At 40.8% G+C, this 15,250-nt stretch overlaps 1 protein-coding gene across 1 annotated transcript in view; it reads right to left on the bottom strand.

The window, feature by feature from the left end:
* Positions 1-8,193: 8,193 nt before the first annotated feature.
* Positions 8,194-15,250, bottom strand: part of LOC123505581 (ras-related protein Rab-23-like) — a 93,387-nt gene continuing 86,330 nt past the window's right edge. Inside the window, exons 6-7 of the mRNA XM_045257067.1 lie at positions 14,293-14,456; positions 8,194-13,633 (exon numbers count right to left, since the gene is read on the bottom strand). Of these exons, the coding sequence (XP_045113002.1) occupies positions 13,524-13,633; positions 14,293-14,456 (274 nt within the window). The 3' untranslated portion in view covers positions 8,194-13,523. The remainder of the gene's footprint in view (positions 13,634-14,292; positions 14,457-15,250) is intronic.

Raw genomic sequence — 15,250 nt, 5'->3', positions numbered from 1 at the left:
TGTGGCCAGGAGATGGAGGCGGAGGAGGAGCGGGCGAAGTACCACGGAGGGAGGCAGGGAGGCAAAGACATGTTCACCTTTGTTTTTTTAGTTAGGTCAATTGGCGCGCAACACAGAAATCCTTTATCATTCAGTTGATGACTCTGACGTGAAATTGCTTTATATCACACATGAAATACTGGTACACTTGCTCTCTCTCTCCTCTCTCTCTCTCTCTCCCCTCTCCAACTACCCCCAGCAGCAGCACGAAGGCCATGTGGCGACGCATGTGTTGGTTGGCCTGTAAATGTGTGTCTTTCTGATGCAACACAGCAGTTTTTGTGTGTGTTATTTCCTTTTCCCCACTGTCTGACACTACTGGTTGTCTGGCGAGGTGAAGTGAGGTCTGGTCTGGCCTAGTCTGCTCTGGTCTGGTCTGGTCTGAGTCTGTTGGTCAAAGGGAAAGAGATGCAGCATAACCTTATTCGATTCCCTTTAGGATGCGATGCGAGTGTGTCATGGTGGTGGTGGTGGTGGTGGTGGTCATAAAAGGTGCAGTGTTATGATTTTTTGGGAAACGTAAACTGGTGGTGATGGTGGTGGTGATGGTGGTGGTGTAGTGCAGTGACAATCGAGGGTGTAGTAAGTAATGTAAGGGTGTTTATATAAGTTGGCTGTGGTGATCAGATCAATTTGATGAGGAGTGTGAGAGGAAATGGTGATGGTGGTGGGTAGAAATGGTGGTGGTGGTGATTGTGGTGGTAAAAGACGACAAATTAAAATATAAAGTTCTTGAGACATTTGTTTGTAGATGATGGATAAGCCTCTCTCTCTCTCTCTCTCTCTCTCTCTCTCTCTCTCTCTCTCTCTCTCTCTCTCTACGTAACCCGCCATCAGTTTTGTTATTCTTTCGGGTCGAGCATCGCGGCGGCCCGAGGCGAAGCTTTTAAGGTAATCCCGTTGTGCGCCGTGGAGCCTCTGGAGGGTAGACGACGCCTCCCCTGGGCACGACACGTCTTTGTGAGATAACACACACACACACACACACACACACACACACACACACACACACACACACACACACACACACACACTTGCTATAGACAACCAACACAAAACAGATATTATTAGCTTGTGCTTCCTGCTTTTTTTTCATTTATTTTTTTGTCGTTGAGGTTTTAAATGTTGTTGTGGTGGTGGTGGTGGTGGTGGTGGTGGTGGTGGTGGTGGTGGTGTTGTTGGTGGTGGTGGTGGTGGTGGTGGTGGTGGTTTCATTGTGTAAACGTTGATTTCTCTTCAGTCATTTCTACATTTTTTTGTCCACCCAGTCGTGTATTCTCTCTCTCTCTCTCTCTCTCTCTCTCTCTCTCTCTCTCTCTCTCTCTCTCTCTCTCTCTCTCTCTCTCATCCCTAGCATCACCACCGCCTCCTTTTTCCTCTTGGTTGCTTTCTTCCCTCAATCTCACTTCTTTTTCTCTCGATCCAAACTATTTCCTTTCCTTTTTCCTCCCAATACATTACAACCCACTCCCGTCTCCGCGCTCCCTTTTATTCTCTCTCTCTCTCTCTCTCTCTCTCTCTCTCTCTCTCTCTCTCTCTTGTTGCTCCTCGGATTTCATGGCTTAATTTTTCACCTTCCAATTTTCACCTAGAATTCTTTCCTTTAACCTGTGACTGTGTGTGTGTGTGTGTGTGTGTGTGTGTGTGTGTGTGTGTGTGTGTGTGTGTGTGTGTGTGTGTGTGTGTGTGTGTAGACTGACAGATACACCAGCGGACAGACAGACAGACAGACAGACAGATAGACAGGCAGTTATAGATAGATACCGAGACTGATAGACAAATAATATGTGTCCCTGTTGATGATGCATTAGAAGACACATAGAAATAGAGAGACAGACAGACAAACAGACAGGCAGGCAGACAGATACAGACAGTCAGACCAGCAGGAAGACAGATACAGACAGTCAGACATACAGATAAATACAGAGATTAGGATAAGCAAATAGGAAAATAGTGAATAGAGAGCTGGATAAGTAGACAAGCAGACAGACATAAGACACAAACAAAGTCAAAATCTTAATAAATTCTTGAGAACAAATCAGAATTAAGAGACAATACAAGAAATAACGCATGAGTGGAACTGATAACAAGGAGAACATGGGAGAGTGAAGGAAGGAGCATCACAGAGCAAAGAACAGACAGGTAGCCGAGCCATGGCCGATGAGAGGAAGGAAGGAGACCAGGTGGGCAGGCGGGCGAGCGGGAAGGTAGGTAGGCGGGCGGGCGGTCGGGCGGGCGGTGCAGGGATGGGATTGAAAAGTTTGCACGAAGACCTGGACCGAGATTAGCAGAGTGCCGTGACTCAGGCAAAGGGTTGGGAGGACTTTGTCTAGCACAGGACTTGTAACGCAATCTCCCTGGAAATTGGTGTCAGAGAGAGAGAGAGAGAGAGAGAGAGAGAGAGAGAGAGAGAGAGAGAGAGAGAGAGAGAGAGAGAGAGAGAGAGAGAGAGAGAGAGAGAGTGTGTGTGTGTGTGTGTGTGTGTGTGTGTGTGTGTGTGTGTGTGTGTGTGTGTATGTGTGTGTGAATAAACTGTAACATTAGGTCAGTTTTAATTTCAACTTATATTTAATAACTGTAACGTAACAGTCAATAACATTCATTTGGCAGAGGTGGACAATTCATTTCCCGTGCCGTAATCCCTTCTATTCACAGCGAGCGGCACCCGGCGGGACATGGGGCCTAAATAGGGAGTCAGGCAATATGCACCACGTATGGATACAACTGGCATCATTTATTGAATTCGCAATCAATGCCGTGACTGGCAGGTGACCGGTCCACACAGTACGCAGCCAGTTCACTGTACGCTACAACTGTACGCCTGTGTGTGTTGTGCTGGCCTAGGTATTCATAACTAATGATGTAATGAAGCAGAAGAATTTCTTAGGGTCATTCAGTATAATTTTTTGAAGCAGGTCATTTTAGAACCTACACTGGAAAAAATATTGTAGATTCGATTCCGACAAACAGGAATAAGCAGTTACGTACATGCAGGTGGAAGTTGGTGGCCAGCTAGGTAACACTGACCATGGTATAGAAATAATATGGCACGAAGCTTTTAAAAAGAAGAGCACTAGGAAAGTATCTGTTTTCAGGAAAGCAAACTTTGAAGGATTAATCTGTTCCCAAGATGATGTCATGGTCTTCTATGGTTAAAGTATCGTGCATAACGAGCGCACACTGATCGCAGAAACATCTCAGCGAAACGCCCATCACTTGTGGCTCACTCAATAAAACAGCTGTTGTCTTTCTCGATTACACTGAGCGCTTTCTAGATTTTAAGTTGCAGTGGAGTGTCATGAGTCGCCAGGAGGCCGTTTAGATAACGGGAGCCACCGCGATAACAGGCCGTGAGGTTCGGCAGCCAGAACCAATCAAAGGTAGCACCGTCTGCAGGAAACCATCTCACCACCTTGACGAGGAACAGTTACACTCTATTGTATGCCAAACTCACTATACTTAGACGCTTCTACGTCAAAAATAAATAAATAAATAAATAACAAAAATACCAATAATAATAATAATAATAATAATAATAATAATGATGATGATGATGATGATGATGATGATGATGATGATGATAATAATAATAATAACAATAATAATAATAATAACGATAATAATAATAATAACCCATAAATGAGAAGTTTCTTTTGACTTCACGATAATATAGTCCCCCACACACGCAAGGATGTCTTTCATTAACAGACAGACCGGATTCAATCTGCGTACAACAAGCGGGCATGTAGAGATCATGAACTTGCCAATTACATCACTAAAATCACTAGAGAAGTCACGAGCACCTCTGTCACCAGTGTACGTGTCGTCAAGGCAACCAAGGCACAGGGAACAAGTAGGTGGCTGACATTCACCTGCTTACGTCACTCATGTACTCACCAATCACCAGGTTGCAGGGTTCATTTCCGTGCGTCACGCCATGCTTCTGGTTCTATTCACTCGTCACAAATAAACGATATACGTCACCTATAATAATGTTTCCACTGTACAGGCCTTGCGAGCCGCGGGTTGTGGGATCGCGCAAGTCGCCGGCAGGAACAGTATCGTCCCCCACCCAAGGCAGTGCCCCGCTGGTGATACTAACAGCGGTAACAACACCGCCAGCTTCTCCTCGGACCCCAGCCTCTGCTGTTGCCGCCGCCTCTCTAGTCGACACATGACCAGGGCTGCCAACAGTACACCTGACTTCCTTGACTAATTACGTTTTGCTTCGCTCAGTCTTGTGCCTTAACGTAGATAATCAAAACTTAACTTATGAACTTTCGTTGAGTCATATTAACCATACTGTATTTCTATTCTATCTCATATTCTAAACTCCCACCACGCCTGGCCAGCCTGTGTCCCAGTTGTCTCAGTGAGTCTTGAGTCATTCGAAATACCGACTCAAATCACCAGCAGGCAGCGGATGTGACCAAGAAATATAAATCCCTTCAGTACTAGGACACATTTTTACCTTGAGATTTATGTACCATCAGACGATTTTATTGACATTAGGAAAGGTCTATGGAGGTCAGAAGATTAATGGCCACAGTCTTCACTATCTTAATCTCCCACATGAGTTTATGAAGCTGTATAAAATCACTAAATAGTAAGCTTAATCAATATGGAAACGCGTCATGGTACTGAAGAGGTTAAGCAAACAAAACTACAACAGTCCAGGGAATGTCTAGATATCCTTACAATGCCCTCATTAACCTCCTCTCCCTGACCATTGCCACTCTCCTCCCTCTCTCCTTCCCGTTCTCCTCCCTTACTCGCTCCTCCATAACATACCATTCCTCGCAAGCCTCACTCCCTCCTTCTCTTCCCTCTCTCTCCCTCCTATCTTCCCCCTCTCTCCCTCTCCCTCCCCGTCTTATCCTTCTCTCCTAATCCTTCATTTGTCACGTGCCTATCATCCTATTCATTCTTGCCTCATTCTCTCTTTCTGTTCAGTCTCATTATATGTTATCTACATATTCTCTCACATAGCTCATCTCTCCTCTTACTCTGTCAATCTCATTATCCTTCCTCCATATATCCATCCACCCAACTGTTCGTTCATTCCTCCTTCTCTTCCCTCAAGCTATTTTACTTAATCGGCTCATTGGATATTATCTCCTTTCATTAATTATTCTGTAACTTCCTTGAACTAATATTTTCCTCCTAGACCTCAACCCTTCCTCCTCCTCCACTATAAACTGCGTGTGTGCGGCAAAAAAACTAATTCTCAAATAGAGCCGGTCAAGAAATCCCCATCAAAATATTGAGATCTTGAGCTTAAACGAAGACCAATTGGTTTCAGACCCAAAATTTCCTTCGCTTCCCACAACTTCAATGAATCCTTTGAAGAAATTTTACTCCCCAGCGTCTGTAAAAGGCCAGCCGAGCCATCCCCTTGCAGCCGGAAGATTACCACCTCGGAGCTCTTTTTAAAATACGAACTCGGTCGCTGCCTTTGGATGAGTATTTTAAAAGACAGAGTGTGCTACAGGCGCGGGGACTGGCGTGACGTCTCCAGGAACCAGCAGCGGCCGAGCTGAAGCTTTAATCACGTTTTCTATCACCAGAAGCAGCAATATATAGACACCGAAAATACCAAGAAAAAAAAAAAAAAAAAAGCTAACTAATGTTGATAAAAAAAAAAAAAATGCACATCGTAAGACTTTGAGTGAAATTTACATTGCCTGGGTTCATTACAAAACACACATAACTAATTCCAATTTACCACTATACTGTTCTCAGCTATGCAAGTCTGTAGTAGAAAGAGATATAAAACTGTAAGATTGTGACGAAGGTACATTGTGTGGGCAGTAAATTCAGAAACGCTTCCCTCTCTCACCGCGACCGTTTTCAAAGACCACACAGACGATTAGCCGAGTTCTAGAGAGCTTGTACTATTGATGATGCAGGAAACTTGTTAACATGTCACTTGAATAAAAGAAACATCATTAGAAACCCGTGTCACTTCAACTAGAGCCCCTTGAAAATAATGAAGGTGCAGCGCAGAAGTGTTTCAGAATAAGGCCCTAAGAGTAACGGAAGGAACAGCAGCAGGGGACACGGGAGACGCTTGTAACAATGTAGTAACGGGTAAAGTTGCCGTATATCCCAGAGACCTTTATTAGTATCACTGAACGGATAGGATATGAGCATGAATTTTTAAAGCCCATGTAGAAATGCGAGACATATCAGAGACCAGCAGGCTTTCCAATTAAAGGGAGATAATGAACGAATGAGTGTGTTTGTCGTAACAATGCTCTCCGCCCTATCTGCAGCCAGCCTGACTCCCCATCTCTCTCTCTCTCTCTCTCTCTCTCTCTTCACTGGCACAAACATGTAATTACTGTACAATGAACAGGCCAAGCACGGAAAGCCACGAATTGTGCTGCTAACAAGAATATGAACCATTAATTCACTTTGTCAACTTTTTCCCCTTCCCCCATCCACACCCCGTCTCTCTCTCTCTCTCTCTCTCTCTCTCTCTCTCTCTCTCTCTCATTAAAGCAAAGATATTAAGATAGAAAAAAAAATATTAGTAACACGGAACAAATAACGTATGTAAATATCAAGTTCCTGAGTTCCCTAGCAATTACTGACGTTCATTAAAAAGTTGCAACACAGTTTTGCTTTCGCTTCTTCCTTCTTTTTTTCAGACATCAAGAAATTAATCAAGCCGAAGGTAAAAATTATAATTAGTGCTTGCATTTCATCAATAAACAAGACGTAAAAATGCACATCTGCTAAAGAGAAATCCAACGAAATGGCATTAGAGATAAAACTACGACATCAATATGTGCATGGCCACCTGAGAGAGAGAGAGAGAGAGAGATTACGTAACACAAGCACACAACATACACAACTCTCAGTATAACACTACTACGCATACTGTTTCTTTCTCCCAGACCAACTTGTTTGTTTCCGTGTATGTTTTCATGTCTCATTTCTAGTTCCATCTATCTTATTCGGTGTTTGTTTCAACGTCTTCACCTCACTCCAGGACTCCCCTCTTCCCTCAAACGCCACCAATTCAAAAGGGAACAAATAGTGAAATGTACCTAAGTTCCCAATCAAATAACAGCGCGCGTCTGCCTCTGCTCGACTTGCTAATCTACTTACACACAGATTTTCAGCATTGTCAATTAAGAGAGCCTGGACTGGACAGCTTTTGACTCTTTACATTAAGAATACATGCAGATCATAGCGACTGGCTCCACGGCAAAAAGAAATAAAATGAAGCTCAGACTTTTTTCTATTCATATTACTTACTTTTCCCTTGAATTCAATAGCTGTCCTGCAATGGAAAAGCCCTGTGGAAAACAAACTGAGTGTAGCAACGTCATTTTAATCTGCTTTGGTATGTCACGCTGGTCTTGTTATTGTATATTATGATGAAAGACTTCTGCTTTAAGTGTTGTTCTTCCTGTGTGATCTAAAATACAAATAGAACACACACAATCGTATCGAAAACGCTCATTATATATATATATATATTATATATATATATATATATATATATATATATATATATATATATATATATATATATATATATATATATATATATATATATATATATATATATATATATCCAAACTCCTCCAAATAAATCCACGATAAATTCTCCTTACCTTAAAGGCCTAAAACCCACACAAAACATGCATAATACACCAAAAATATGCCCAAATTCACCCAAAAACAGACTCAATCTCATTCAATATGCACCCAATTTCACCCAGGACACTTAAAACATTTTTTATACATCCACGAGGCATTCTGGACACCACATAACACATTACAACACGCCCAGAACACACCTAAACACTAAAAACACATCCAAAAATATACACAAACTTATACCCAAAGCACTTAAAACACTTAAAACACGTGAATTATACCTAGAAACCTCAAAATACACTTAAAATAACCCAATAAAGCACTTGTATACACCCAAACACACCCTAACACCCACAACATATCACTTTATATCCAAAACACACAGATGTTTAACTAAGAACCTTCCTTTTGAGGATAGATTCAAAACTTTGGATAACCTAGAGATCAAATCTATAGGGCAGTAATTTGAAAGATAAGAAGTCACTCTTTTTAGGAACACACTGAATATAGGCAAACTTCCATCATGAAGAAAAAGAGACATTTAAACTTTACACACATTTTATTGAAACATTAATATTGTGATGGTAGTAATGAATAATACATATACAGAAAATACAATATGTACAATTATATAGGCAGGAATACATATCACTGTGTCTTCCACAGGGCAGGGCACTGTAGAAATGCTATCCTAAAGAATACATCACAAAGTTGATGTTACTTATGAACCTCCACCATGAAGAGGTCCTCCAGCCAAGCACCAACTGTCTGTGGATGTGTCCAGCTCTCCTTGACAGACTCAGAACAGGAGTGAGGAGAGCATCAGGTGGCTCCCCCATGGCAGTTCACAACACCTGTCCATTGTTGCACAAACCACCAGGAGGTTGAGGGGTTTGAGGGGTTTAAATGTATCAATCTCCTCTACATTGTTTTACTTGATAGGTATTTTGAAGACAAAAACAAAATCTCTGAATCATAGTACACTATACTTAGAATGACTTACAAGTTCTTTCCTTTCCCTATGGAATATGATTGGCCTTTAATTCAAGAAAATAAGAGACATTCTACAAAATTATGGCACACTACACTATCAATTCCAAATTTTCACCTGTAGCATTCAGTATGTTTTCTTCACTACAGCTACTTGTTCTCTTAATTAAGTCTGATGACTGCTTGCTGGATTACACAACAATATCATGAGAAAAACCTTCATACCATAACACATCCTATGGTTGCCTCAGTCACTTGCTGAGGAAAGTTTTCAGAGTAAAATAAAGATCACAGTGCTCCTTACATAAGGTTTCCTTGACCACCTTTCTCAAGCTGCATGAGGACAAGCACAAGGCACCCACACAGTAAGACAAGGACACATCATCCCCAGCCACTGCGAGGGTTGGGCACAGACTGTGCACCATTCATACTTAATATGAGAGTTAGATCATTATCATTGAATAGCTGGGTATATCTTTCTACATATTATGAATGCAATCTATTTGTCATGTGCAAATACAACAGTCTTGTGTTGCAGTTGCTTAAAATATTGCGGTGCTTGTCACATTTTGCAGTCATTACAAGTGCATGCTTATCAACTTACAACTTGCTATAATATTCACCTACAGAATTGTGTTTCTAGTCATGATTGTGGCTCAAACTCACACAGATTTCAAGATATTCAGGAATGATACCCCTCTTAGTTTTCATACATGAATTAATAGGAATGTATGTGAAATAACATGAGTATAAGAAACAATATAATCCTACCAGATCTGACATTAGCATCATAAAACTTGCATGTAAGGAACCCATTGAACCAGGTTATATAGAAGCAAGACAGCTAGTGAGGTGAGACAGAGAGAGCAATATGGATGTATACAAGAACCATGGGATGAGCCACTTAACAGAAGGAACACATTGCAGAATGAATGGGTGGGTAAGATGAGGTAAAAATGAGTGAGACTATGAGAAGAGTGCATGTCTGAAAGTGAGGGACAAAATGTGAAAGGAAGGTGAGTAATGGAGGGAGAGAAACAAATGGCAAGACTCAAAATAAAACATGTAATTAAGAAATGCTGGCACATGAAAAGATTGAATCTCCTACCATGACTACCCCTCGAGGGAAGACCAACACTGGAAAGATAAACAGAGAAAAACTTAAAAGAAACATCACAACACAAATTTACCAAATCACGGACTTGTAATCACATTCCATCTCCTGATGTTCATCTCCACACAATTCAGTTTATCAATCTACATAATTCTTTATAAATTCTAGGTGCATAAAAACTTAAAGCATATAAAGGTACAAAGCCTGAATAATTGGTTGATTCATACTCACATAAGTCACTTCAAACTGCATGAAAGCTTTTTGAACAGCTGTTACGTATAGTGTGTGTCATCTTGGTCCTATTTACAGGTACATGTTGCATTGTATTTGTGATGACAAATTTCACTGAGTGGCTTGTAGTAGTTAGTGCATGATGATATTACTAACACAATCTATGTACAGCATGGCATGCCCTGCTACAAATATCAGCAATTACTTTATGTATATAACATGTACATCAAATAGATCTATAAAAGGAGTCTAGCATTGTACTTACACATTAAATATTTGTATTCACAGTGCAGCCAAGCAACACCTTTCCATGACACCAGGATGTACACTCTTCAATGACTCAATTGTAAGTAAGGCAGTGCTCATCATGGGAAAGCAAGCATTTCTTTGATTTTCATACCTGCTGGACCTCTGCAAGCTACTTAACAGTCCTGTGTCTACTTCTTTACGAATTTCAGATAGTTGCACACACAGATATTAGCTGAAAGACACTGTAGCTTCTGTTTGCCTCTAGACGTTAAAGCCACTAAAACAAATCACTTATTTTCATAAGCATTTTTTCCTATGCTAAATGTTGCCCAAGTCTAGTCATAAGAGGCATACCAACAACTTTAAGGAGGAGAGAATTTCTATATCAATTTTAATTCAGGATAATAATTCTGGTGAATGGTTTGTGTCATGGTCTCCTTTCTCTATTGATAGATAATAAAAAAACACTCTAGACTTTCCCAGAGCTCTCCAGATGTCACTCTCTGTTGGTCCCGTGAATCCAGTGTGGGGTTGGTGTGTCAAGTAGGAGATACCTTCCTTTCTCCCATCCATCTCCTTGTTTACACATAACAGAGGTATCTCTCTCTATGACCTAGATAATATGTACATGGTGTAAACTGCATGCATGCATTAACATTAAGGCTTTTTGATATGTTAGTGGTAAGGACGTAGGTAAATTTTCATCATGCGGAATGACCACACACCTCCCAACAGATCCATGAACCATACAAACTTATGATGTATTGAAAATAAAGATGAAGGAATTTGTTTAGAATTTTGTAAAACACAAACTTTTGTATTGAATAAGGTTAACTCACAACAGCCACTGCATATATGCTACTCAGTTGACATTCCATGGAAATTACTTCACCTAACAAAATTTGCAAATTAATGAATGGAACATAATCCAATATTAGATGAATTTGAGATTACACAAATTATTTTCACCTGACCTAGCATTAACATAGTTAATATTATTAATTCCACTGTAAATCAAAGTTATGATGGCTTTTGTTGTGCACCAATGTGTTGTGGGTGATGGTACAGGAACCAAACAGACTTGTGTAATTAGGACCAGTTGTTCATGAATCAGTGTTCGATTGACACAGGACTGCATCTTATAGAAAGTCAAGATAACATGCTGTCTTACAAAAAATAATATATTTTTTTTGTAAATCAGCTCTGACAATATGTGATGTGCACATTTGACAATGGTGTGGCAATATGCAGGAAACATTTTTTACTTATTATCTACTAAACCTTGTATGGGGACCATTACATGAATGCAAAATACATAGGTGGAATTAATCTAAATATCAAATAACTAATGTGGTCACTCCCAACCTTGCAACTCTCCATTCCATTTCCTTAGCAAACTTGAAATTCACTCAGACCTTGTGAAGGAACTAAAGTACCAGCTTATGCACTCCCAACACACATGAAAACACAGTCATGCTCATGCTCTAATAAGTTCCACATAAAAATGTATTTACTTGCTTGACTCGCCTTGAACCAACACTTGGCGAGATGTGATCTTTAATGGGCAATAGTGGACAGTGCTGAGTAGACGGTGCATTGTGTCTGTGTTGTGATCCAGCAACACAAGACTCTGATGTATTCAGAGCCACAGTTCATTAGTCCATAGGTCTTCCATAGATGTTAAACTACTTCAATCCACATGATTGAATTTGTGATTAAAAAAACTGCCACAGCAAGGGAAGGCACAAGCATTCTCAGGCAGCTTCCACTAATTCATACATGCCACTGACTATTTAATTAATTACAAGGACATTAGTAAAACCTTAAGCTGAAGCTACTTACAAGTTAATGACTAACTATAGATTTTGACTTATTTACAGAGTAGCTGTGAGCTCACCAAGTATCACTAATGTACAAGTTGATGATGGTTCCACATAAAGGGAATTAAGATACTTTTTGAAGTTTTAGCAAAAGCATTGAATATTCTCATTACTGTTGACTATTTCGTAACAGATGCAAGACAACAGTAAATTCCTTATAATTCTGATATACCAGTAATAATAGTGACTCAAACATCAAATCACAGGCTAATGTGAGCTCCTTAAAGGTCATAGTCATACAAAACATTACTCTACATCTTCCTTACATTCTCACACTTCCACACTCCATTTCTGGCAGTGAGTCAACAGTGCTCAGCAGCTGCCACTGCAACCAAGATTCTACAGCAAAACTGAACTGGATCTTAATGGCTACAAATCATATAGATATTTGTGGCACATGGAATGGAGAATCTTCCAGCCAACAGTTCTTCAACCATTGAAACTCATCATCACAAATCAAAAGGAAACAGTTTACATGACTGCCACTCCCTGGGTATAATTAACAGAAGGAAGCATTGCCCTCACCTTTGATTCACAACACTTCCCACAACACAGTGTAGAGGTACTACACATGTCTTAGAAATGTACTCACATACAGTTATCCTGCACACATTGTAAAGATTTACTCAAAACATAAATACTATGTTCACATTACAAGGAAATCACTGGTTTGATGTTATTGAAGCAATTATTTTAAGTGCAAATCTTGATTACACATCGAGGAAAACAGATAATTCAGCAGCAGTAATTCATGTTTAGTTTAGCTCAGTTCCAAAGCAAGAATTTTTTTCAAGAAAGCAATGACATACCCAGGAACCAAGAGATTAACATGGCAGCATGGTGAAGAATGAGTCCCTTACATACACTCACTGTGTGACTCTGTTTGCCAGTAACGGACCCAAGACAGTGCTCACACACCCTATGAGGCCACTGCTCGCTAGACACAAGAGCACCACATTGTACAAGGGAGTTTAATCTCATCAATATAAAACAACGCCTCACTGTGGATGCAAGACTGTATTGGGCAATCAACACATCACTTTGTGAAAACTTTGCCACATGTATTTGCTATATACACTCACACATACACACACATACATCATTCATATTGTAATATAAAGTGTATATAAGATGAACCTTATGTATATATATATCTATATGTGTATAGGCTTCAGGGATTACTGTATAGCATCACTTTATACATTCCTTGAAGCAGTGCACAGATATTTCTCTGAGACCTGCCCATGTCCAGCCTCAGTCAGTGGTGGAACAAAGCAGAGAGCCTGGCCTTGCCCAGCTCCCAGTGTGCCTTTAAATAGCAGCCTGCTGGGTCATAATGCTCCACACAGCTGTCAGAACAGTGTATACCTTACCAATAAAGGGTGACTCCATATAATATTAAGACTCTATATTACTTTACAGGCATTTTTAATTAACTGTTTCTTACTGGACTTCTTCTTCCCACTAAGAGTAATTGTGTCTCCCTTCTTCAACTTGGCAGGGTTCCCGAAGATGTCTGAAATAAGAATAAGATGTTAATTTCATAAATCTCAATGGAATTCCTGAAAAGAGGGCGGAATAGCATGTGTCATTCCCGTAGACTAAGAAGAACGGTATACATATCGCTGAATTTACTAGTAGTGTATCTAAAGCCCTGTAATGCTGCTATTAACCCCTTCAATAGTGGAACACATTTTTGCCTTGAGATTTGCATACGATACGATCACTTTATTGACATTAGGAAGGGTCTATTTAGGTCAGAAGATTAATGGCCTGAATCATCACTCTTTTCATCCCCCTACATGAGTTTCTGAAGCTGTATAATATCACCAAATAGAAAAAAAGAGTGCATATGGAAACGTGTCATGGTACTGAAGAGGTTAAGGGACAAAAAAAGCTACTCTATGCATTCTCTTTACCTTCATATGGCAAGACTGGTTATACAGACACAGTTTCCTACAGAAATACATAGAGTAGTCTGATTGTATTCACTGCTCTACCGTCTACCTCCGCCTACCATTTCCCTACAAGACACCCTTCTGGTCCTCCCTTCCCCCATGTTTGTATAGCATCAGATTACATTCATTGTCCTAACATCTAACTTCAACTCTCCTCCTCTACCACATTCCTGACACACTACTGGGCCTCTCTTTGTCTCCCTCCCGTTGGACTCACTCTCGCCGACGGTCTTGGGGCTATACACGTCATCGGGGTGGCTGATGATGGCTAGGTACCGCTCCACCAGGAAGTTGAACACCTGCTCTACGTTGAGGTCCTCCTTGACTGATGTCCGGTACAGGCGCATCCTCATCTCACGCGCCAAGGACTCCACCTCATCTCTGCGAGGGAAATATTACATTAGGAAAAGGGTGCTTTAGCCCGAATTCAGAAACACCTTGCTCTCTCACCACGACAGTTTTCCGAGGCCATAGAAACTTAAGAATACTGGCCATTGTTCATTCTGCCTCATCGATTTTACATTAATTATTGGGTACACACGAATATTGATACGGATTGCGACGTTTTGACCTTGTGACTTTTTGCGGTTTCCTTCCTTTTTTTATGTCATTTCGTTCTTATGAATCCTTAAGTCATAATTGTCATTGATTCCAAGACCTCAGGACAGTTAAGCGTCTCTTGATTACTCCCAAGGTCATGCTATCACCTGTCCTTCTATCCAGGCCACTTCAGTGATTGGTACAGCTTCCTGTCAAGTTTCCCTATTCAATTCCCTTTCTGTCCTGTCTTACTTGCCGTTTCGTTACCATAACTCCTGAGATGGTAAGAAGCGTAGCCTTTTGACCGGCACTCTCTGACTTGTCCTTCCTTGCAGTCTTTCTTTACTATATCACAAGTGGCAGGTTTCTAACATATCGAACACTTACAGCAGAACAAACGAGTGCAGAAGATTATTAGACTGCGGGTCGGCCACGCGTCAAACTGCGGCGCTCGTCACTACCAGTCCACCACCACGACCACATCTTACGTGCGTCACGGGACGGTCTCTGCACACTCACGCTACTTTCAGAGCTTATGTAAACTTATTAGATCTTGAAAACTGTCATACTGCCATTTCTTTTTCGAGGAAGTTATTGTAGTAGTAGAAGCAGTAATAATAGTAGTAGTAGTAATA

This window comes from Portunus trituberculatus, chromosome 18 (assembly GCF_017591435.1).
Source record: "Portunus trituberculatus isolate SZX2019 chromosome 18, ASM1759143v1, whole genome shotgun sequence".
Lineage (NCBI taxonomy): Eukaryota > Metazoa > Arthropoda > Malacostraca > Decapoda > Portunidae > Portunus > Portunus trituberculatus.
This window is presented reverse-complemented; position numbering and strand designations above follow the sequence as displayed.